Source organism: Mustela nivalis (genome assembly GCF_964662115.1).
Source record: "Mustela nivalis genome assembly, chromosome: 5".
In the NCBI taxonomy this organism is placed as follows: Eukaryota; Metazoa; Chordata; class Mammalia; order Carnivora; family Mustelidae; genus Mustela; species Mustela nivalis.
In genome coordinates this window covers 116,099,097-116,121,686 of record NC_139024.1, presented here as the reverse complement: position 1 = coordinate 116,121,686, position 22,590 = coordinate 116,099,097, and the positions used below count along the sequence as shown (strand labels likewise).

Below are 22,590 nucleotides of genomic sequence, written 5' to 3'. Positions count from 1 at the left end.
TTTTTTTAAGATTTTATTTATTTATTTGACAGAGAGAGATCACAAGCAGGCAGAGAGGCAGGCAGAGAGAGAGGAGGAAGCAGGCTCCCTGCTGAGCAGAGCCCGATGCGGAGCTCTATCCCAGGACCCTAGGATCATGACCCGATCCGAAGGCAGCGGCTTAACCCACTGAGCCACCCAGGCGCCCCAAGACCTATATGATTTTAAAAGAAATTAACCGAAGGCTGTTTACTCCGGGATAGTGAAAGCCACAACACACGTGATGATGCCTCAAGCACCCAGTAAATAGAATTACCTGTTAGCCCAGAGATTGGATTTTGCATCCAGTCCTAGGTCAGCACATGGTCTGGCCTAGGGTCCTTCATAAACCACTTTCTGACTCCACGACCCCCCACCCACCTGCCTGGAGTTCTAGGCACTGTCCCCATCTTGCAAGTGACAACAAAAGGCTACTTGATGATTTAGTCTACCAGGTGCATGGACTTGAGAGTCAGGCTGACCAGATTCAAATCTTGGTATATAGCCAGTGACCGGTTCAATGAAGAGAACCTTTAACTTCATCTGCAAACTTGGTCGAGCAAATGGAAATATAGGATGTGCACTTAAATCTAAGCCTTAGATAAATAACTTATGTCCCCTTACCCTCCCCTTTCTCTGGTCCCTGCTGTATGAGTACAAGCCGGCTCAGTGGGGAGAGCAGGGCTCAGCCAGGCAGACAGGAACATGTTGGAATCTGGCTTCTGCTAGCAGCCATTCCCTCAGGAAAGCACTCATCCTCCCTGAGGCTCTCTTCTCTGCTATCAAGTGAGAACCAGGAGTAGCCACATGAAGACTGGGGATTGAGCAGGGGGGCTCCATCTCAGAAGTGTGTGACCTTGGGCAAGTCACTTCAAAGAGACAATTTAACAACTGAACCTAGGCCAGCACTGGGCATATTTTAGCATTCAACTCCCAGCAGGAAGGCGTCAGAGAAAGGAGTCTGCAAAACTTTAAGGGATCTTTGAATCATACCTATTTTGAGTGTGGGTATGGATGCCCCCCCACAAGCCAAGATGGGCAAGGGTTAGAGGGTGGGGTGACACATCAGGATCTAATCTGGCAGGAGCACCAACATGAAGATAATCCAATCTGGAGAAGTCTGTCACACACTGGTCACACAACTAACCCACAAACAAATAACTTTAATTTTTTTTCTTTTTCTTTTTTTTTCTTTTTTTGGAGCAGGAGCCGGGCCTTGAGGACCCCTGCCCCAGCCCTGTGCCATGTTTACGATATAACCCATCACAGCTGGATTTAAAAAATACACAAAAAAATATAATATACATTATAAAACCTAGGTTGGGTTTGGAAGTGGCCTGAGCGATATGCAAACTGTGAGGACCTTCAGGAAGCTCAGGGGCAGGCCGTGTAAGGAAGGGAAGGGGCACAGTACTTCATATGAAACTCGTAAATGCCCAGAGGCAGCTGGTAGACAGGCCAGGCCGGCTGAGGGGCCTGGGTGTTGGAGAGGGGCAGCAGGGAAAGGGTGAACCTTCAGTCCCAAAACTGGGTCTGGGGAGCTGCTGCTCCAGGCCTGGGAAACTGGAGGTGGAGAGAAACGTAAGGGAGTGAACGCACCGAGGGTTCACCAAATCCATGTCTTGGCCATTTGAAAATACCAAATCCTCCTGCTACCCCTTGTCCCTGGAACGCTGGTCTGCCCATAGGTGGGGACTCCAGCTTCCTACTTGACCCGCCGAGCTATTTTGGAGCCTGCCCCTGAGGACCTTCTCTGGTCAGGAAGGTGCTGAGGGGCTCAGGTCCCAGATGTGGGCTGGGGCAGCTTGGAGGAGGTCCGCATAGGGGCTCCTGAGGCCCTGGCCGCACTACAAGCTGACAGAGGGCACCTAACAGGTGCCAAGTACCTGCTGCTCCTCTTTTCCTGCTGGTCAGAAGCAGCTGCTCCCCTGAAAGGTGCCCCCCAACCTGGCTGGCTCCAGCCCCCTGTATAGACCCTGTCTCTCACCCCCTGTGACTGCTCTCCCACTCCAGGGAGGTAGTGTATACCTGGGCTCTGGGGACAGGCAGCCCTGGGTAAGAATTCCAACTCTGCCCCCCTTGCACCGGTCTCTCAACTTCTCGGAGTCTCAGCCCATCACATGAGACATCCAGACCCATGCTCACCTTGCAGGGTCTGAGAACAGGGCCAGGCACACTGCAGGTACAAGAAGGTGTGGGCCCCTCTCTCATCTTCTCACCATAGCCCCAACTCAACACTCTCCTTCCTGGAGCCTCTGCACTCTGACCCCCTTGATCTCCATTCTACCCTCCCCTGCCGGCCACATATGCCTGAGCCCGAAGGGGTTGGAGCCCGCTCATTGGAGGCTGGGTAGAGCTGGGTGATGGTTCAGCATCCGGAGCGGGCTGCCCCACCACAGAGCCCTCCTCTCTTCTCCCACAATTAAAGCGCAGAACAGTGGCAGGGAGTGTGTGTGCTGGGTGGCAGGTGGGGAGGCCTCCTGGGTCCTGGGCCTGAGGCCTGGTAGGCAGGATGAGTCCTCAATCCTAGACCTCTGGAGGTGGGAGTGGGGTGGGGGTGGGGGGCCAGGCAGGTGTGTGGAAAAGATGCTTGTCCTGGATCCTGGTACTGGGGCCAAGAGTGGCCTAGTCTTTGACGAGCTTGTAGACATGGTGCTGGGCCCCGTGCTCGCTGGTGGAGACTTCGAACACAAAAGCAATGACGAGCAGGGTCTCCTGGGAGTCCCGGCTGGTGACCACCTGGGGGCCAATAGGAGGATGCAAGGGATCAGGTGGCACAGGGCCACCGCTGGCCAAGGGGGTAGGAGGACTAGGGGGAGGGGGGTGGGATTGGGCCTGAGCCTGAGAAGACCCTTCTCCTTTCTGGACAGCAGTCTTCTCAACCGAGCACTGGGGCTGCCCCCCACCTCAAGTGAGGCCCCCGTGCCCCCCACGCACCCTATACCCGCCCCCAACCTGCAGGATGGTGAAATTCTCCAGCACGCTGTTCATCATGTACTTCTCCGGCAGGTGCTTCAGCTTGTGGATGAAATTGATCATGTACTCGCACATGGGGGAGCGATGGATGCGGTACACGAAGCGGCCGTTCTCCAGCCTGGCATACTCCGTCTGTGTGTGGCACAGGGAAGGCGTCACCCAACGGGCCTGCTCCCCGCCCCTCTGCGCCACCCCGGGCCCCCACTCACCTCTACCTTCTCCACCACCTGCTTGCCAAAGGAGCACACCTTGGTGGAGACGCTGATGGTCATGCTGTCGGCCGAGCTGTACTGAGAGCTGACCCCATAGAAGGCTCCGGGGCCCTCCTGGATGGTGCTGTTGAGGTCCGCCTGGGAAGGGGTGGAGGTGTGAGCCGGGCCAGCGTCAGGTGTGGGCCGAGGCCAGGGGAGGCTTTGCCGAGGACAGGGGAGGCTCGCTGAGCCACATCAGTGTTCCACCCCAGGGCCCATCATTAAGGCCAGCGCCCTGCCCACAGGCCACAGGGTCCCCTGTGGGCGGGGTAGGCCTGGTGCACTGAATGGGTTGGGGAAGAGGTGGTCGGGAGCAGAGAGGGCAGCTCACCCAGAACTTAACGAGGAAGAAGGCGTTAGAGGGCCCCTTCTCATAGAGTTCCTTCAGTCCACCTTTCTTCTCGGGGAACTTGTCATAGATCTGTCGCACATCGACAGCCTCCAGCGGCGGGTCGGAGAAGGCGGGGTTCGTCTGGCCGATGTGCACGAAGAGGTGTTTGCTGTACTGTGGGGAGGGCCCGGGACGGGGTCAGGAGAACACGCGGGGCCGTGGGCCTGAGGGCTGCACTGGGACACAACTGCCCCGGGGCTTCCCCGGCCCGGGCCCCCAGAGCCGTGGCCCTGGCCCACCACGCCGGGGTCTCCCAGGCTTGCGCAAATCCTCACCCCCACCCTCAGGCACGTTACCGTGTCGGGGTCTCGCTGCACCTCCATGAAGGCGGAATATTCAAGGAGCCGCAGCCGGGAGGAGGCGATGGTGCGGTCCTGCCACACGGGCACGGAGGCAGCAGCTGGGGGAAGCGGGGTCAGGGGCTCGTAACCTGGGAGGGCGAGATGGACCCTCAACTGCATGGGCGTGTGCTCACATCCGGAGCTGCCCCCGGCTGCAGCGAGCCAAGCCGTTGTGCTAACTACAATATGGGGCCCCTTTCGGGTAGGAACATGGGTGGCACCCCCACCCCTCTGCCCCATCTCCTTATGCAGTGTACAACCCGCACAACTGTGCACGGTGGCCCCAGGTACTATACATAGGCGGGGGGTAGTTTAGAGGTCACTGTTAATGTGTATTCAAACAGAAAATACAGAAAAGTAAAAAGGGAAAAATAAAAACTATCCTGAATCCCAATATCCAGACAGAGTGCTACTCTGTTAAGATTTTGGTGTATCTCCAGAGAAGAATTTTATAAACATACATAAATGTAATATCTTCACTGATATGTACGACATTGCAAAAGGTAAGGGGCCTGTCCCTGACGGTCCCAATGCCCTATCAATACCACGCCCCTCTCCCTCCCCCTATAAACACATGCAGGCCTTGGCCACCCCCCCACCCCCCGTCTTCTGAGCAGCTGAGTGGGTGTGCAGGGGCATTAAGGGTCTTGTGCAGGGGACTTACTGCTGAGCGTCGGCGGCAGGGGTGGCTGGATGGGGTAGGCTGGCTGTGCAAAGGGCTTGATGCTGCAGACAGGAGTGCAGCCTGGTTAGAGGGTCACTCCCCCCAACACCCCCCCCCCCACTTTCCACTTAGTCCCTAGGGAGGCTGATCTGGTCTCCACAGGGAGCCACCCCACCTATCTGCAAAAGCCCAGAAGTGCATGTAGAGAGGCTAAGTCTCCCGCTTTGGGTTTTCTCCACACTTGAGCTTTTATGAAACCCTGCTGCATCTTACAACTGAGGTGCACGCTGAATGCGGCCTTTCAACCCCACCCTGAGAGCTGCCCATGAAACTGAGGGTGTGTCTGAGGATGAAAGTCCTCTTAGAACTGAGGGAACCCAGCACATTCAACTCCCCCATGTGCTGACTCGGAGACCGACCGAGGGAGCAACCGAGGGAGAAGTGACCAAAGGGCAAACGGACGGCAAGTGGACGAGGAGGTGGATGAATGAACAAACACATGAGAGAACAGACAGATGTGTGGCTCTCTTCCGGGTGCTCCCCATCCTCTATTTTTGAACTAAAGCTTGGAAGCCAGCTCAAAGAGGACATCCCAGTGGCGAGGGTGTGAGAGGAATGGGTCACAATACTCACTCCTGAGAGGGTCCAGGCTGCTGTCCCAGGAGAGGGGGGTTGCTCCAGAACTAGAGAGAGGGGACAAAGACCAGGGGCCCCTCAGCATCCAAGACCTACCGCCACCACCCAGCCCCAAAGGCCCTCCCTCACCTCAGCAACCCCCGCCCCTCCCAGGCCCCCTGTACCCGTGAGGAAGTGGAGAAGACGGCTTGGGGCAGAGGGGAGGGTGGGCTGAACTTGTTCTGTAGGACGCTGGCGGAGACAATCTGGGCGGATGACATGGAGGCCATGCTCTGGAGGGCTTTGTCCTTGGAGACCTGGTCCTGGGGAGGAGAGAGGCCGTGTGAGGATGGGCCAGGTCAGAGATGGGGCTGGGGCTTGCCTTGGGGCCCCTCCCAGGTCCTAGAGCTCTGTTGTGTTGGCTCAGGAGAGTCTCAGCCCCTGCCGGGGCCTATCTCCTGAGTACATCACCCCTCTGAGCACAGTCCATTTTGAGACATTATTTTATTTTATTCCATAACCCAGTATATACCCAAACATTTCCCCTTATGTTATCTGTCATGCACTCCTCTATTTCCTATTCTGTTTCATCACTGGTTCTCAAAGTATGGTCTGTGGACAGATGGTACCAGCATCACTTGGAAGCTTAGAAATGCAAATTCTCGGGCCCCAGCCCAGACCCACTGATTCAAAAACTCTGCAGGGGAAGCCCAGAAATCTGTCTTCACCAACCCTCCCAGCAATTCTGATGCGTGCTAAAGTTTGAGAACCACTCTATCTCATTTTTAAACAGTGCTGGTTGCCAACCCTATTAAGTTGATTTCACAATTCATACTTTGGAAATCCTGTGTTAGGTGCTCTCCCCCTGACCTTATCCCCCAGGGGAGGGGCAGACTACTTACCAGGTTCATGGCCTGCAAAGGAGAGGGAAGGTAGATTAGAAGAGGCACACAAGAGGGTGACATAGGGTAGGGACGCGACCTCCTCCACCCCCATCCACTCAACAGCCACTAGCCTCTTGGGTCTCAGGATCCCAGAGGAGCTCAGAGGCAGTTGTGGACCCTCCTCCCACCTCCCCACTGCTACCCAAGGGGAGGGCTTGCTAGCTGGGGGTGCCCTGCAAAGGGCAGGGTTTGAGGGAGAGCAGGCTGGAGACCTAGAAGGCGGACCACGCTGGTGCCCCCGGGGGTCTGTCCGTGTCCTCTGGAGCTGTGATACAGGCCCAGGGGCCTGGAGCGCGAGGCCCAGCCTGCTGTGCAGCCGAGAAGCAGGGAGAAGCCACAGTTTACAGGGGCCCTGAGCCTGTGCTTTGAGATCCTCTGCTGCAGGGCAGCCAGGATTGAGCATCCAGTGCAAGGAAGAGCCAGGGCCACCACAGCAGCTCTACTGGCCAGTGTGCCCGTGTCTCCTCCTGCCCATCTGAAGGCCCCATGCAATTAACAAGCAGCAATTAGGAAGGAGGAAAAGGAAAAGGAAGAAGAGAGGTGGGCCTTAGTGGCCCCCGGATGGTCTTCCTCTCCCTCACTATAGGGCTGGCTGTCACCCTGGGCTTCTGCTTAGTCTCCAAGGGCTGAGACCCTCTGTAGCCAGAAGTGGCCTTTGGGCTTCATGCTGCTGTTTGCGTTTGAGACACCCTCCAACCCACCATAGCCCTCCAGCTGCCTCTCTGCCCTGCGCTCAGAAAGCAGCAGGGCCAGGCCAAGTGGCAGGGGAACCCCTACCTTTAGCTTGGACTGAATCTCTCGAGATTTCCGCCTGGCTAGAACCTGCAAGTGGCTAGAGACCTGTAGAAAGAGAGAGAAAGAGAGAAAAAGAGCAGAAAGGGCAGAAGAGGCAAGAATAGAGCTTCAGCCAGAAAAGAGGCATAGTGAGAGCTGGCCGTAGCAGAGGCCTGAGCTGTGCAGAGATAGCAGTGGAGGCGCCGAGGAGGGACCGGAGGCCCTGGTCAGGTGCCCAACATACCTTGATGCCAACCTGGTACTCCCGCACCTTCTTCCGAGCTAGAACCTGTATGTGGCTGGACACCTAGGGGCCGCCCCGCGCCCCGCCAGAGAGGAAAACACAGACAGTGAGGAGGCACGGCATGGGGTGGTCATGGGCAAGGAGCATCCCAGCCCTTGTCTCTGGGACCAAATGGAAGCCAGGGGGAACCATGGGGCCCTTGTAAGCAGACATCCCTGAACCCTGCTAATTCTCTGCTCTCTTCTTGGCCCTATTTTGATCAAGAGCCTGCCGTAGCCTCTAGGACCACTGCGTACAGTTGTACAGGTCATTCACTGCACAAGAGGATCTAACCCAGTAAGGGCTAAAATCCAGCCCAAGCTCTGCCACTTAAGTTATGTGCCCTGGTGCCAGGCTGCATTTAACCCAGAGAAGGGATATCTTTTTATTTTTCCAAGATGAATGACTTTTTTTCACTGATATTCTTAGAGGGGCACCTTTTTCTTATCTTTTTTTCTTCTTTCAAGGTTCTTTATTTATTCAAGTCATCTTAACACCCAATGCAGGGCTCAAACTCACAACCCTGGCTCTACTGCCTGAGCTGGCCAGGTGCCCTGAGATACTTTTCTCTGACTGGCATCACCAACAGCCATAACATAACAGCCATAACCAACAGCTCGTGCTGGACATCAGATCATCCATCTGGGCCATGGCTTCCATGAAAGCTCTCCCTGCCCCACTGCCAGGACATGGTCAAGGGTCTGACCCTTAAGCCTCAAAGAACCTATTTTCCCCAGGAAAACAGAAGGGAACACATGGATCCCCAAGGCTGCTTCACTTGAGCTCCTGATATACAATGGCTGTGGGCTTTCTCTGCAAAGTTGTTTTTATCCCCACTAAGATACAGCTTCTTTTTGCTTTTTAATCATAACCTGAAAGTTACTATGTCTCTTGTTTCCCCACAGCGCCCCACCACCACTAGCTGGTTAGGACCCAGATGGCTGTGCCTCAGTCCACCTCATTGGGCCCCAGAATCAGATGTCTGTCCAGCAGGGTTACCTGTCACTTCCTATGATGACAACGGTGACATTTACTGAGGCACTAGACTGTTCTCAGCATTTTACACATACCTCATCTGACCTGTACTAAGAAGTCAGTCCTAAAATAATCCCCCAAGTTACAGATGAAGAAACCCGAGCACAGAGCAGTTAAGCAGTTTATCCAAGGTCACACAGCGGAGGGCTGGAGCTAGGGTTTGAACCTAGGCGGCCTGACTCCCGAGCCAACTTGCTCCACCACCAAGCTATGCTCCCAGGATTCTTCTGACCCTTAGCACAGAGGACCACTGCCAAACGGTCAAGACTGTGACAGCTGAAAGTCACATGGGACTTAATCCTAATGTAATATTTAGCTGTTTTTCTAGCATGGAGGCATTGCATTTGCTATTAATTGCTATATGTATCTCTAAAAACCCTAACACTGCATTTTTTCAACCAAAATTAAGACAAAAACCCTGGTCTGTCATCTGGTTGCTCTTTGCAACACATAAAGATGTGCTCTGTCCTCGCAAACATAGGATGGGTCTGTCTGTCTTATCTATCTACCTACCGACTTATTTAATTTTTCTTAAGACTTCATTTTTTAAAGTAATCTCTACACTCTATGTGGGACTCAAACTCATGACCCCAAGATGAAGAGTCATCTGCTCTACTGACTAGCCAGCCAGGCGCTCTGGCTTTCTGCTCTTCAAGATGTAACATTAACGACAATAGCAGCGGCACATTCTTCCATCATGCTTACTCTGTTCTAAGTGTCTTCCCATATTAGCTAATTTAATGGCCGAGGAACAGAAACTGAGGGGAAGGCACCCCTTGCTCACAGGTGGAGGTGAGGGTATTTGAACTTGGGGATTTGATGAGTCAGCCCTCCCCACTACAGTCCCAGGCTGCAGGAACAGGGCCCGTGTGGGTGGGGTCCCCCTGCTGTATCCCTAGCGCCAAGCACAGAGGCAGAGCTCTAGAATTTGCTCACTGAATAAACACTGCCCCAGGAACTGGCCCCAGGAGAAAGATTGATAAACGCCGGAGCAAATGGGGGAGGCCCCTGCTCCCATAACGAGGGCGTGGACTCAGAACCTTTGAGATGGTGGGATGGGACAGGTCGGCTTTGTCATCTGCACATGTAGGGATCTGGCAAAGTGGGGGTGCCAGGTCCAAACCCCACCAGACAGGGAGGGTGGGAGGGCCGAGGATCAGAGGCACCCTCTGGTCCTCCAGTCTCTGCGCCTAGCCTGCCTCTCTCCCGGGCACCCCTGCACATCAGCCACCCCAAGCAGCCCCCTTTCTGGGTTTCCTGCAGGATGGGAAGCCGCCCAGTCATCTCTCCCTGCCACCACTGCCTCCCTCAACCTTGCCACCACACTGGCCACCACCACAGCGGACCTCTGTCCCTGCCTCTGCCTGGCTCTCCCTCATCCGTTGCCCCAGCTGCTCCCGGGCCAGCATTCCTCGACAGCTGCCACCTGCCACTCCCTGTTCTAGTCCCTTCCATGGCACCCAGCTGCCCCGGGGGGAAAGCTGTCCCTCAGGCCTCTGGCCAACCTCTCTCCCTGTCCTCAGCACTTCCCACCCCTCTCTCCATGCACCGCACTGCTGACGGATGGCTCTTTCCGCCCAGTGGACTCAATCCTGGATCCACTGCCTACCAGCTGAGTGACCTGGAGGAAGTTACTTAATGCCCCCCTGCCCCCATGTCTTCATCTGGAAGATGGAAAGGATTACTAGACCTACCTCCGAGGCTGCTGCAAGGAATACACAGATTCACATAACCTTAAGCACCATGGGGGTTCAGGGATTCAAAGGATATCTGACTTCCTCAGCCTGCTAGAACCTCTCCCCTTTTCTCTGCCAGGCTGAACCCCAAATTCCGTTGTAAAAATGCACAGCAACCCCCTCCTCCCTTCCCCTACCGGGTCTAGGCTCTGACAACACACACTCACTCTGGGCTTGGCCATGCTGCCCTGCTCTGCACCCGTGTGTCACTATCACCGTCTGCCTCGCTGACTGGTCAGGGGGCCACTCCGGGCAGTGACCACACCGGCCTGCCCCATGGGGCTCATCTCTGGTCACTGACCCCCAAGGCCTTGGGCGGCGTGGTGGCTGCTTAAAGAGGGCGGCGTCTCCTTCTCGACAGGCCGGGGAATGTGAAGTCCCTCAGGAGAGGAAGGGGGACAGGGAGGGGCCGATGGTGGCAGATGAGGGTGCGCACGTGGGCAGAGGGCCCGGAGCGCGCATCCTCCTCTCCCTACCTGTTTTCTCGTCCGAGTCTTCCCGGTCCTCAGTTTAATGTAGCGTGCAATCAGCTCATTTCGACCTGGCATGGGGTGAGAGAAAAATGAAGAGTTGGCCACGGGGGGCTGCTGGTGGCTGCAGACCCCACACCCTCTGTTGCAAAACACACAGACCCCCTCCCCCATCACCACCCTTCTGCCCCCTCCCCACCCTCTTCACTTCAGGAGGCACACGCAGGTGTGTGAGAGGTGGCGGGGAGCCCTAGGACCTGGGCTGAGGGAGGTGTGAGTAGGGGGCAGCAGGGTGGGAGGGGACAAGGTCAGGGGCCCAACAGGTTTCCCTGCAGAAAGACAGCTGGGCTGCTCACTCCTAGACCTGGTGGCACCTCCATCCCCCTCTGTGCACGACGGGAGTTCGGAATCTCTAAGTGTAAGCATCTGTGTGCGATCGAGGCCTGCTGCACATGTCCCCAAAAGTCTGAAAGATGGGTTCCTGTCCTAGATGTCCTTGCAATGAGGGGACACCCTGGACAAGTCCCCTCCCTTCTCTGGCGAAACGGGCAGGAAGGGCTCAGTGTGTTCAGCATACCTCTCACACAGAGATGGCCTGTGTCAGGATGTCCCTGAGCCCATCACTGTGTCCCTGAGCCTGTCACCCCCATGTCCCGGCTTACCAGTGTCTCTCCTGCCCTGTGAGGTGCTGACAGATGCTGATTCAATACCTTTTATCCCCCCAGTCCAGGCCCCCAGACCCCAACCCCACAAGCTCCCCATAAGGGCCACATTCTCCAGATTCCTCCTCCATGACAGAACCAGCCCCACTGCTCCTCCCTTCCTGCCTGCCCCTCTCCACCCCACTCCCTCCGCCCTGTCTAAACATACCCTGTGGGGCTGCCCCGGCCATCTGGGAGGTAGCCATCGGGGAAGCACCCGGGGACATCTGCCTGCCTTGGGAGGGGGCTCCGGGGCTCCAGTGGGCGCGGCACAGTTGCTGGGGACAGGGGCTGCGGCAGCCCTTACCACTTGGCCCAGCTGTCTCCTTTCCACACCCCACCACGATACTAGCCGCCGGGATGGGACAGGCCCAGGGCCTGCCTCACTCAGCCATAGGCTGCCATGGAGGGTTGGAGGGAGCTGGCAAGCAGCCAGGCCCAGAAGGGTTGAGTTATCCCAAAAATGCAGCTCTGGGAGAGCCCTCTCAGGGCTGGACAAGAGGGGGACACTCCGTTCTGGAGGCAAGAGATGGGCAAGGTGGCAGACAGCAGGCCAGGAGAGCAAGAGAGAGCTGGGGTCGGGGGGGGGGGGTGTCTGAGGAATGAAGGAGTCCCCGTGTCCCTTCAGCCCTCTTCCTAACACAGGCCCTTGTCACAGCGTGGCCTGCCCTGACCCCATATCCATACGCTGGACAGAACTCGCCAGTAGGACACCCCGGTCTCACCCCTCGGGCTTCCCCACATGTGGGAAGGGACCCCCTCCCAGGCCTTTCTGGAGCACCAGGCATTGACCCAGTTTCCTATGTCCACTGAGTCACCCTGAAACCTGCAGGCCAGCAGGGGGAGGAGAGGAGGAGCAGACGGGGTGTCAAGGTGTGGGCCCCAATCTGGTGGAGGGGGCCAGCCTGGCTTGTTTATGAGGAGGACCCAGACACACAGGCTCACACGCCCAGACTCGCCCGTGGCGGGCTGGCAGGCGGCCCCACAGGACTTCGCCAAACCGGTTGGGTGAGGGGGCAGAGAGCAGGGGGAGGGGCGGGAGGGCCAGGCTGCCTCCTCCAGCCACAGCCAGTGTCCCGTGTCTCCCTACACGCACCGTACATCTTGCCCTCGTCTGACAGGATGATCTTGCGGCGGCCGCAGGGTGGGTAGATGGCCAGGGCCTCCTGGAAGCTCTGCTCGATGTCGGGGCTCCACACGCCCTCTGCGTCGTTGTCCAGCCCCTTGTCCAGGCCCTCAGGCCCATCCTCCCGGGCCTCCCCGGGGCTGCTGCTGGCATTCCAGCTGTTGGACGCTATTGTGCTGGTTGCTCTGGGCTCTGGGCCTGAGCCCACTGGGCCGCCGGAGCCTGCGGGGCAGACACAGACGGGTGAGGGCCGGGGCTCTCCCAGACCACAGTCATCTCCCAGCCGGGGGAAAGGTGCTGCAGTTGGGGAGGTGGAGGCAACCAGGCTTATTCCGTGCTGTGCAGCCTTAATGAGTTACCTCACCTCTCTTAGCTTTGGTCCCCTAAGAGGGGGAAAAGGTCTCCTTGAGGTTGTGAGGCTTAAAATTAAATGAGGTCAGACAAAGGACCAACCACAATACCTCATATCTACACAGCACTTCTGCGGGCACAAAGCACATTCGTGTTCACTTAATCCTCAAAACTAAGGCAGGGAGGGCAAGGAGTGATACCCATCATTCAGAAGGGACACTGGGGCTTACAGTGATGAACAGAGTTGCCAGGAAGACTGCTTGGCTCTGACTTTGCCAGATCTTTCCCCTGCCATCGGGGAAAGAGACCCCCAGCCCCCTCATTCTCGCCCCTAGCCTCAGTGCAACCCTGCTGAGGACCCCCTGTGGGAGGGGGAGGGCCTGGGACCCAGGAAGGGTATGGTTTTGACTTTCCTAAAAGATAACTCCCAGGAGCCCAGCAGAACCTAAACAGTGGGCAGAGACGCCCAGGAATCGCAAGGAGGGAGCGATGCTGGCCGGCAAGGGAGCAGCCGAGAAGGTGCCCGGCCCGCAGCCTTGCTCAACCCCACCGGCTTCTCCATCCCACTTCCTGTTCCTGCACCTCCCGCCCCACAGCAGCCCATAAACCACCCACACGCCCGCCCCTGCCCTGGCCCACATCGCGGAAAGGCCAGGGCTCTCTAAGCTCCAAGTTCCCTGCACATGCCAGGCTGGGTTATTAACCGAGACCACACCCGGCAGGCCCCCCAACACACGTAGCTCCAAGGCTCGCCCCACACCCCCTTCAGCCTCGGACTCTGCATGCCCAGTGTCCGGGGAGCTTAGGAGCCCCAGATGGCTAGATCCAGGGACTTGGCTCTGGTCTGCAGGGAGAGCTAGGGTGGGGTCGGGGGGGTGGGCAGGGTAGAGGGGTGGGAGATCCTTCGGAAGCTGTGGAAAGGAATTCTTTCCTCTCAGACAAGAATTCCAGGCCCTGCCAAATGGATAGGGGTCCTCTGTGCTGGGCCACCTGCTTGTTTAGGGAGGCTTGACGAGCATCGCTAGTGGCATGGGATGGGGAGGGTCTAGGGGGCCGGATTATCAGATGGAAACAGAGTCAAGACTATTACTCTAATGAGAACACCTGCCCCACATCAGGCCCTGTTCTGGGATTTTATACACATTGACTCATTTAATCTTCACGATAACCTATGCGGTGGAGACTATTATTAGCCTCACTTTACAGAGGAGGAAACCAGAGAACAGAGAGGTTAAGCAACTTGTCTGACACACAGCTTGGAAGAGCTAGAGCTGGGTTCTGAGCCGGGCACTCTGGCTTCAGTCTTCTAACCAGAGGGAATGAAGCCGAGAAGCTTCACCACCTGGAGCGAGAAAGGAGGCAACCACCCTGAGCCCGCCCAGGGGGCCCAGCTCTGGGCCTCCCCTCTAGCCCAGAGGCTGGAGCTGCTTCAAGGACCCCCACCCAGCTGTAGCCCTTTCTGTGAGGCCCCCAAGACCAGGAGGAAGAGCTCTCCCACACCAGAGGCAGCCAGGGAGAGGGGAAGCCTTGCTCCTGAACAATGAGAGGGGCCATACTCCTCCATTCCCAGGCCATTCTCCCCAAGCCCCCCCACCCCCCAGGAAGCTAGATCCCTATCCCCTCCTCAACTCCTGAGGCCAAGTTCTTGGAATAAAAATGTGAGGGCAAGAGACTCTGGGAGCCCAGGGGCGCCCATATTGAGGTAGTTGAGAGCCTCCCCCAGGATATGACACTGCCACAGGCTGTCAGAGGGGAGGCAGGAGAGGGGCTGCGGTGCTCTACAACCCCTCCCAGCAGAGTCCTCAACCCATTCCCCCCAAATCCTTTCTTGAGGCCTCCCTCAGAGCAGCAGGGGCCCAGTGCATGGAGGGTCCTGGCAGCCCCAGACTTTGCAAAGCAACTTTCCTGCCTCCCCCAAGTCCCTGCCCGCCTCCCCTCTTCCAGGCAGTGCCCCCCCCTTCTCAGGGTGATGTCAACCCCGCCCCGCCCCCCGCAAGAGCACTGTGGCCAAATATGGCGAACACAGCAGTGCTTGGGAGCTGGGACAGACTGGGGGGGGGGGGCGCGGGGAGGCGGCCCCTGGCTGGGACCGCTGGCAGCTGGTGAGGGGGAGGGGAGCCCAGGGGGCGGCTGCAAGGACGAGTCAAGGAGACAAGTGGGACCACCGTCCCTTCCACTGGCTCACGGGCACATGCAAGACTCACTTTCTAGGAACACTCCTGTGGGCAAAGGCACCAACACAGGGGCCCACAGGTGACCCCCCCCAACCCCGCACAGCCAGGCACTGGAACCCACGTGGGCAAGTATGCCGTGTGGGGGCCCGGACTGACATCCAGATGAGAACTTTTTGTACCCCGGGGCCCAGGCACCCCTGTGGGTAACGGCGAGTGGGCAGCTGTGCCGGGCAGGGCACTGAACTGGGGTCCTTGTCCTGCTGCAGCGCTCAAGGAGTCAGGCTGGAGGTTGTGGGAGGGGCACTGAGACCGGTGCATGCCCACCCCCTTCTCTTTAAACCCTCACACTGCTGGGGTCCCAGCCTGGGGGACTGCGGGCTCTTTGGACAGCTGCAGGTTGGCCTGGACAAACGCGGGGCTCAGGCACCCTGCAGGGGAGATGGTGGCCCCAGCCTAGGGCTGATCATCACATCATCCCCACCATACAGAGCAGGGCTGGCAGGGGTGGGAGTCCCCTAGCTGCCTACTGGTGCTCATGCTGCTGTCCTGAACCTCTATGTGCTGGGCTGTGCCACCCAGAGGGGTGGGAGACTGGGAGGAGGACCCAAGTGAGGGACGAGGGGGTGGAGCCTGGGAGGGACTTGGGGGTGGGGTCAAGAGAGGGAGACAGACCCCGCCAGGCAGATTAGAAAATAGACAAGGGAGACAGGAGAGTCCCAGAGAATACCCAGAGACAAAATCCCCACAAAACCTCGGAGTGAGCCCCAGAGGAGAGATCCAGAGAGAGGCAGGCTGACAGAACAGGGAGGCTGCTAGAGAGAGTTGGATCCAGAGATGGTGGAGGCCGGAATCATGGCTGACAGACCCAGACAGACGGAGACCAAGACTGAGAGAGATGGAAGTACATAGCTAGGGGGCTAAAAAGGGCAGGAAGGGGGAAGATCAATAAACTCAGATGCAGTCAGTGAGGAAGGAGAGAGGGAAAGAGAGAGAGAGTTATGTACATATAAGCCGACAACAGAGCCCAGAGTTCAGGACAGACCCTAGAAGGAAGGAGTGTCGGGAAAGCCATTGCTGGGGCCCAGGGTCAGCCACAACAGGGCCATGTCCAGGACACCCCACTCCTGACCCATCTGTCCCACGTCTTCAAGACCACCTCCTATATCTCTCTTCAGAGGCCCGTTATTACCATAGGCTGCAGGCCCCCACCCCTGGACCTGGGGCCCACTCTGCCTCTACCCTCCGTCAGACCAGCCATTCCGGCTTCACCTCTGTGAGGGCCCTCAGCTTTCTGAGGTCAGAAGGTGCCTCTGGGTGGCGGCAGGGATGGGAGCTAGGAGGCTTGGTGAGCAGGCTCTGGGGCCCCCGGGGGAGATAAGGGGCCCCTTGCTGCCCACTCCCCACCCTGGGGCCAGACTGCTGGAATAACTGGCTGGACAGCTCCAGTGGAGGCCTGCCCTGGGCAGCTGCACAGGTCCTAGCTCCCTCCCACCCCCAACCCCCACCCCAGGCTGCAGCGGCAGCCTCCAGACCACCCAGCCCTACACCTCCCTTTCAAGGGAGTAGGGGAGACTGGCCTGAAGCTTGGGCTCCCCCAGCCCTCTGCTCTGACGGGGACGGAGACAAGGCCAGTCAAGGAAGGTGGGTGTCATCCCCAAGTCCCTGTCTACCCTTCCTTCCATACCAGTCCCACTGGGAGGACCCTCCTGGGTCTACTGGCCAGCAGCTGTCCACTCCTGCAGGGCCCACAGCTCTCATTTAGAGGGAGAACAGTCACTCAAAAGGAAGGAAGATTAGTGAAATCAGCAGTTGCATCCCGAATCTCCCACCCCAAACCTGGGCTGGGCTGACCCGCTAGGGGGTTGAGGATGGGGAGGGAAGCTCCCCACCCCCTCTCCCTTTCCCTTCTTCCTTCTCACCCGCCCCCACAGCGGGGCCAGCTGTTCTCCAGCTGCCAGAGGCTCCCACCCTAGAAGGAGCCATGCTCTGGTTGGGACTGCAGAGGGGGCAGGAGGGGGATGGTGTCTGCCTTTAGCACAAGGACCCCTGGGGGACCCTGCCAAGTGGCCACACCCTGCCAGGCTGGGGAGGGAGTACCCTCCTCCCTGGGGCAGGGCCGAGATTTTTACAGGAGGAAGCAATTTGCAGAGCCCACTAGGAGGGAGGTGGGGAGGCCTCCTCCCCTCTCTCCCGCTTATTAATGTGCTTCCAATTTGTGAATCAAGACTCTGCACCCACCCACTCCCACTACTCAGGGCACAGGCTTCCTAGTGGACCAGAAGGGGCAGGACGCACCCCCCCCAGCCTTTCTTGTCCAAAGCTCATCCTCACTGTCACCACCCCCCCCACCAGTGTAGGAGAGTGGGAGGTAGAGTCTCCAAGCCCTCAAACCTCCGCAGAGAGGAGGGAGGAGAGAGAGGAACGCCGGCAGTAGGAGATGTCCCTTCACCCCTACTCTAGGACTCTGTCCCATCTCATTTTTTTTTTTTTTAAACTCAGTCACCTCTATGCCCACTGTGGGACTCAAAACCACAACCCCGAGATTGAGAGTTGCACACTCCACCAACTGAGCCAGCCAGGCGCCTTCTGTCTCCTCTTGTCCCACGCCAGTGAGGGCCGGGTGTCCAGCCTGGGGGTGGGGGCGGCAGCCCATGGGTAGCTTGGTTAAGCGGGTTTCACAGTTGTCCACTGCCACGCCCGAGGGTCTCCTCTTAGCCTGCCCCAGCCTCTGGTACTCTGCGTCACCCACCGAGCTGCCACCCATCATTCGGCTGATCCCCCACCACTGCGATAGTCACAGTGTCCTCTACAAACACCCAGGCTTCCTCGTGGCTCTGCTCGCTCACACACACATGCTCGCCTGCCACCGTCCAGCACATCCACGGTGACCTGTCCCTATCCTGTTCCTTCTTAAGCTTTTCATTGCGCTAACCCATGTAACATCCCCTTTACCATTTTTAAGCGCACATCAGTGGCATTAAGTACTTTCTTTCTTTGTTTTTAAGGGTTCACCGTCCTCCGCGCAGATGCCCCAGGCATCAGGGTCATGGGCCTCCAAATATGTCACACACGGTCTCCCAGGCATGCCTGACTCAGCCCTGATGGCTGTCACCCATGCTGGCCCTGGGTCCCAGCAACCACAGAGAGTGCCCACCCACGGAGGCCCCCAGGTCCCCCACACCAGTCCCCTGATGTGTAGGGCTGCAGGGGCAGGGTCTAGAGGCCAGGGTCCCCCCCACATACTTTCTTCCCCATTCAGCTTCTCACACAGCTGCTCAGCGGCATGTCACCATGCATCTCCTCACACACGCCACACACCGTCCTAAGTTTTACACGTGTCCCGTACAGTTGCACACAGCCTGTCAGAGCTCCAAAAACCTGAGACCACTTCATGTGCTGCACACACACACACACATACACACACACACAAGCACGCACAGTATCATATGCGCTCACCCCTCAGCACCTGATGTCACACAGAATGACACCCGTTCTCGAACAATCGCAGTGTCCCTCACACACACAGAGCATCAGGATCCCTGTGGGGTCAGACCCAGGCTCACGCTGCTGGTCACTGAGAAGCCATGTCCCCTGTGATGGCCACTCATAGAGACCATGCGTACAACTTTCACACACACACACACACACAGGACATTACTCATGGTGGCTCCCACGTACATACAGTATCAGTCACACACACCAGTGTTCTAAAGTCACGGGCAGTGTCACACAGTTTCTGTCCTGTACAAGTCCAGCCTCACATGCAGTCACAAGAACTGGTTTTAGCCGGTTCTCTCACACATGCACCCCCCCACCGTCCCGGTCACCCACGCAGAATGTCCCACTCAGTTTCTCTCTCACACAAGTCCAGCGTCACACACGGTTGCACTCTCATTTCCCTCTATCGCTTCCTGTCCTTTCAGGCCTGGCAGGGAGCACAGGAAACAATCAGCACTCTAGGAAACCTCAAGGGCTGAGGCTTTGGGGACCTGCGGAGGGACAGGGATTCTCTGGCCTCCAGCCTCCTGTGGGACCCTTCAAGGACAGGCAAAGTCTGTTCCCCTCTCCGGTCCTCCCCTGAGGGGCAGCACCTCTCTTGCAGACAAGCCCAGGCTGGCATGACACCAGGACAGAGGTGAGGGCAGGGCAAGGCCCTGAGAATGGGGCTGAGTGTGATCTGCTGACCTCAGACCAGAGAGGCTCCCGCCATGGCTCCAGGGCTGCCTCTGAGGTCCATGGAGACCTGGACCCCACAACTTCTGCAGTTCCCACATAGGAAGAGACAGCAACCTCTTAGCTACTGCCACAGAAAGCTGCAGCATTTAGGGTTCTCCTCAAGGCTCCCCAGCAACCTGGGGTCTGGCACCCCAGATCCCTTTCCCACTCTCCTCATCGTGGGTGGACCCCTCTGCTCCTCAACACTTCCTAAGTGAGGAGGTGGGCAAGACTGATAGCTTCAGTTCCCTTCCAGCTTCCACACTGAGCCCTTCAGAGGGTCTGGGAGTCAGGCAGAGAGGCAGGCCATCCATGTGAGCTCGCAACACAATTCACCCCGGCCAGCCTTGCCAGACCCCAGGGTCACTGCAGAGGGCAAGTTCCCCCAGCTCCACCTGGCTTCCCTGTCGCTCGATGCCTGCTGCCTGCAACCTTTTCAGCCATACTTCACCTGACTTACAAACTGCTCAGTCACCCCCTGGTTTGTCCTCACTTTCTTCCTTAGATCACTGATTGTCCACTCACCTCTCCAGACCTCACCAGGTTCATGGTCCATAATGGAAGGAGCAAGGCCCACTGACTAGAAGACCGAGACACTGGAAGGAGCTCAGAGATAGGGGACCTGAGAAGTCATTTGTTTTGAGCAGGGAAACTGAGGCCCAAGATGACACAGGTGGTTAAAGGCTCAGCTGGGACCAGATCTCTAATTTCTTGACATCCTCTTTGAGATGTCCCCTCCTGGTTCTAATGGTTCTAATATTTCCAGAATACAAAGGGTCCACAAACCTGAGCGAGGATGGGAGCACACAGACAGACAGGGGGGACACAGGGACACACACACACACACACACACATACACACACAGCTCTGTCCTGCCAATCACTGACCATCCTACAGAGCCAGTCCCCAGTCCCAATGCGCTAATTAGCATTAATTATTGTTCCCTCCCTAGGGGGGTGGGGGAAGGCTCATGAAGTTGAGAATCCCATTGGCTCTTAGCCTCTCCCTGAGGAGGGGGCATCCAGGGCCCCTGAAGTCATCCTCACCGGTGAGCCTGTTCCTAGAAGTTACATCTGTCCGTCCCCTGCCCAAAGGGTGAGCAGGGATCCACAAGACCGCAGAACGATGTCCTGGAATGACACCCTCCTGGGGGAGGGTCTTAGAAAAGGAGCTACAAGAATCTGGAAGGGAGGAGCACATAATCCCCCTAAATGTCCAACTTTGGGGGACTCTAGATTTCCTTTTTGCCCCAGGCTGCCCCCGACTTTCTAGCCAATGAGGTCCAGGCCCCCTGCACTGGGGTGAGACGTGTATACACAGGCCACAGGAGACAGGATACATTGAGCCGCCCTGAGCTCCAGCCCCTCAAGCTGTGTCCAGTCCCTACCCCCATCCCCTGCTTTCCTGGTCTACAAGTCCAGGCCTGACCTGGTTCTGCCTCTACCTGGAGAGAAAACACAGAAGGAAGTGCCCCTTGAGAAGTCCTCCCGCAAGGCCTCATTCCCTCTTGTCCAGAAAAAATCTCTGAGCCCTGGGCTGCTCTCCCAAAAAGGTGACAGAGTGGGGTCTCAATGACACTGCCCTGGGGCCTGGCTAGCTAAAAACCGGATGCAGGCAGGCACTCCTGGCCTTCCCTCCCCAGTGGTGGTGGTAGTGGAGGGGACAAGCCTCCTTCCAACCCTCTAAAGTCTAAACAAGGGCTCTAAGGAAGTGTAACGAAAATAAGGCCCCAAAGCCAGCCCTCTTTGGAGCCAGGCTCCCAGAGCCCTGGTCTGGACTCCGAACCTCCACCCCAACAGGGTCGGCAGAACTGAAAGGAGCTGAAGCCCCAGCTTCTCAGGGGGCGCACGCCCAGGGCACGCAGCTCTGCTCCCAGACACACTCCACAATCCAGCGCAGCTACAGGCACCGCGCGCAGGAGCCGGCCTGGGCGTCGGGAGGCCGGGCCCTAGGCCTGCGTGGAGCTGGGGCCGGGCCGGCTCTAAGAGCGGCGAGCCGGGAGTCCAAAGGGCGGCGGGGCCCGGGACTGGGAATCCCGGGTACGAGCTCCCCGATGGCAGGCCCCCCAAAACGTGCGGCCCCCAGACCCCTGCCTCGACACCCCAAACGCGGACGTTTGGGGTGTCGAGGGACAGGCGATGGCACCGGGGACACTCTCCCGGCTCCCCGACCTCCCCCGACCAACTCGTCCGGGTCGCGGGGGGGGGGGGTTGGGGTGGGAGGGGTGGGCGGGGCTTCCCGGAGAGCTTCCCCCCCTTCCCTCTAAACTTCCCGGCACCCAGATCCGGGGCTCGGGCTCGAGCTGGACAATAGCTCGGGGACCCAGCCCCCCTTGAGTGCCCCCCCAGTCCAGAACCAGCCAACCAAACCACCTCTCCCAGCAGGGCCTCCTCCCCGCGTCTCCCCGGCGTACCTGGTCCGAGCTCGGGGGGGCGCTCCGGCCGGGCCGCTCCGCCGGACCCGAAGGAGCTGAGAGGGGGATAGGGGAAGGGGGGTCTTGGGGAGGGGGCTGGCCGGAATGTGCGGAATGAGCCGGGCTGGAGCGGGAGGCGCCGGGCGCGGAGGAGGGAGCGAGCGGGACGGAAAGTTTGTGTTGAGGAGCCGGGGCGGGGGGTGGGGGCTGAGGGGAAGGAGGGGGCGGGGCGCGCAGGGGGGCGGACACCGACCGGGAGGGGCGGGGCCGCGCGGGGCCGCCCCCAGTCGGCGCTCGGGCTGCTCACCCGGCTGCTTCGCGACCCGTGGCTGCTCCCGGCCTTTCCGCGCCTAGGCGCTCCCCTCCTCGCCTTCCTGTGCCATGCTCTCAACCTCCCCCTGCACGCCGGGTCTTACCCCACCTGCCCAGGACCCGACCACAGTTTTGGGGCTCAGGCCTGGGCGGGGCCGAGGGCGGAGCTCCCGCCTAGCCGGCTGGACTCCCGTCGGGGTGCCGCGTCACGAGGGACCCCGCGGAGCCGGAGCGCACGGGCCTTGGGGCTCCCTACCCACGCCCCAGTCCGGTGCGGCCGAGGTGGAGCGCCCTCTCCCGCCCGGGAACCCGCCCCCAACTCTCCGGGCCCCAGACCCCGCCCCGCCCTGGCGACTGCGCCCGCCCTGCCCGGACCCGGTTTGTCTGGTTCTCCCCGAGAGGCTTGTTTCTCGAATTTCTCCCTTTCCCCCTCTTCCCGGACCTCCAGGGCCCTCCCTCTCGGCCCGGGGCCCCCGCGGGGGGCGTCTCGACACCACGAGCCCGCCGAGTTTCGGTAGGACCGGCGCTGGGCGCGGGGGAGGGGACGCGGGAGCGCCCCGGGCCTGGGCGGGAGCGGGGTTGGGGGGTGGGGAGGCTGCCTCCAGCCCGCCCTCCGGACCTCTCCCGCGCTCCGGACCCCTCCCGCCGCCTCGTTCTCGGCACGCGCTGAAGAACCACTGCTCGCCGGGTTCCGGACGCGGCTTTATTGGGGATGTGGGCACCCGGTCTTCCTCCCGCAACACCTACCCCCTCTTCCGAGCCCGCCCCACTCCTCGGAGCCCTTAGGACGATCCCGGAGG

The 22,590-nt window shown here is 58.8% G+C and overlaps 1 protein-coding gene and 1 long non-coding RNA gene across 2 annotated transcripts in view; one reads left to right on the top strand and one right to left on the bottom strand.

The window, feature by feature from the left end:
• Nucleotides 1–1,161: 1,161 nt before the first annotated feature.
• Nucleotides 1,162–21,865, bottom strand: TEAD3 (TEA domain transcription factor 3; the record flags this gene model as incomplete). Its single annotated transcript, XM_082732417.1, has 15 exons — nucleotides 1,162–2,757; nucleotides 2,974–3,126; nucleotides 3,204–3,344; nucleotides 3,577–3,750; nucleotides 3,933–4,066; nucleotides 4,642–4,703; nucleotides 5,275–5,324; nucleotides 5,442–5,579; nucleotides 6,159–6,170; nucleotides 6,978–7,040; nucleotides 7,219–7,281; nucleotides 10,505–10,569; nucleotides 12,296–12,547; nucleotides 21,479–21,534; nucleotides 21,786–21,865. Coding segments are annotated over 15 exons (1,557 nt in total), but the record flags the coding sequence as incomplete, so codon positions are not given.
• Nucleotides 21,866–21,894: 29 nt separating this feature from the next.
• LOC309865718 overlaps nucleotides 21,895–22,590 on the top strand; it is a 120,687-nt gene continuing 119,991 nt past the window's right edge. Inside the window, exon 1 of the long non-coding RNA XR_014312242.1 lies at nucleotides 21,895–22,304. This is a non-coding gene — a long non-coding RNA (uncharacterized lncRNA). The remainder of the gene's footprint in view (nucleotides 22,305–22,590) is intronic.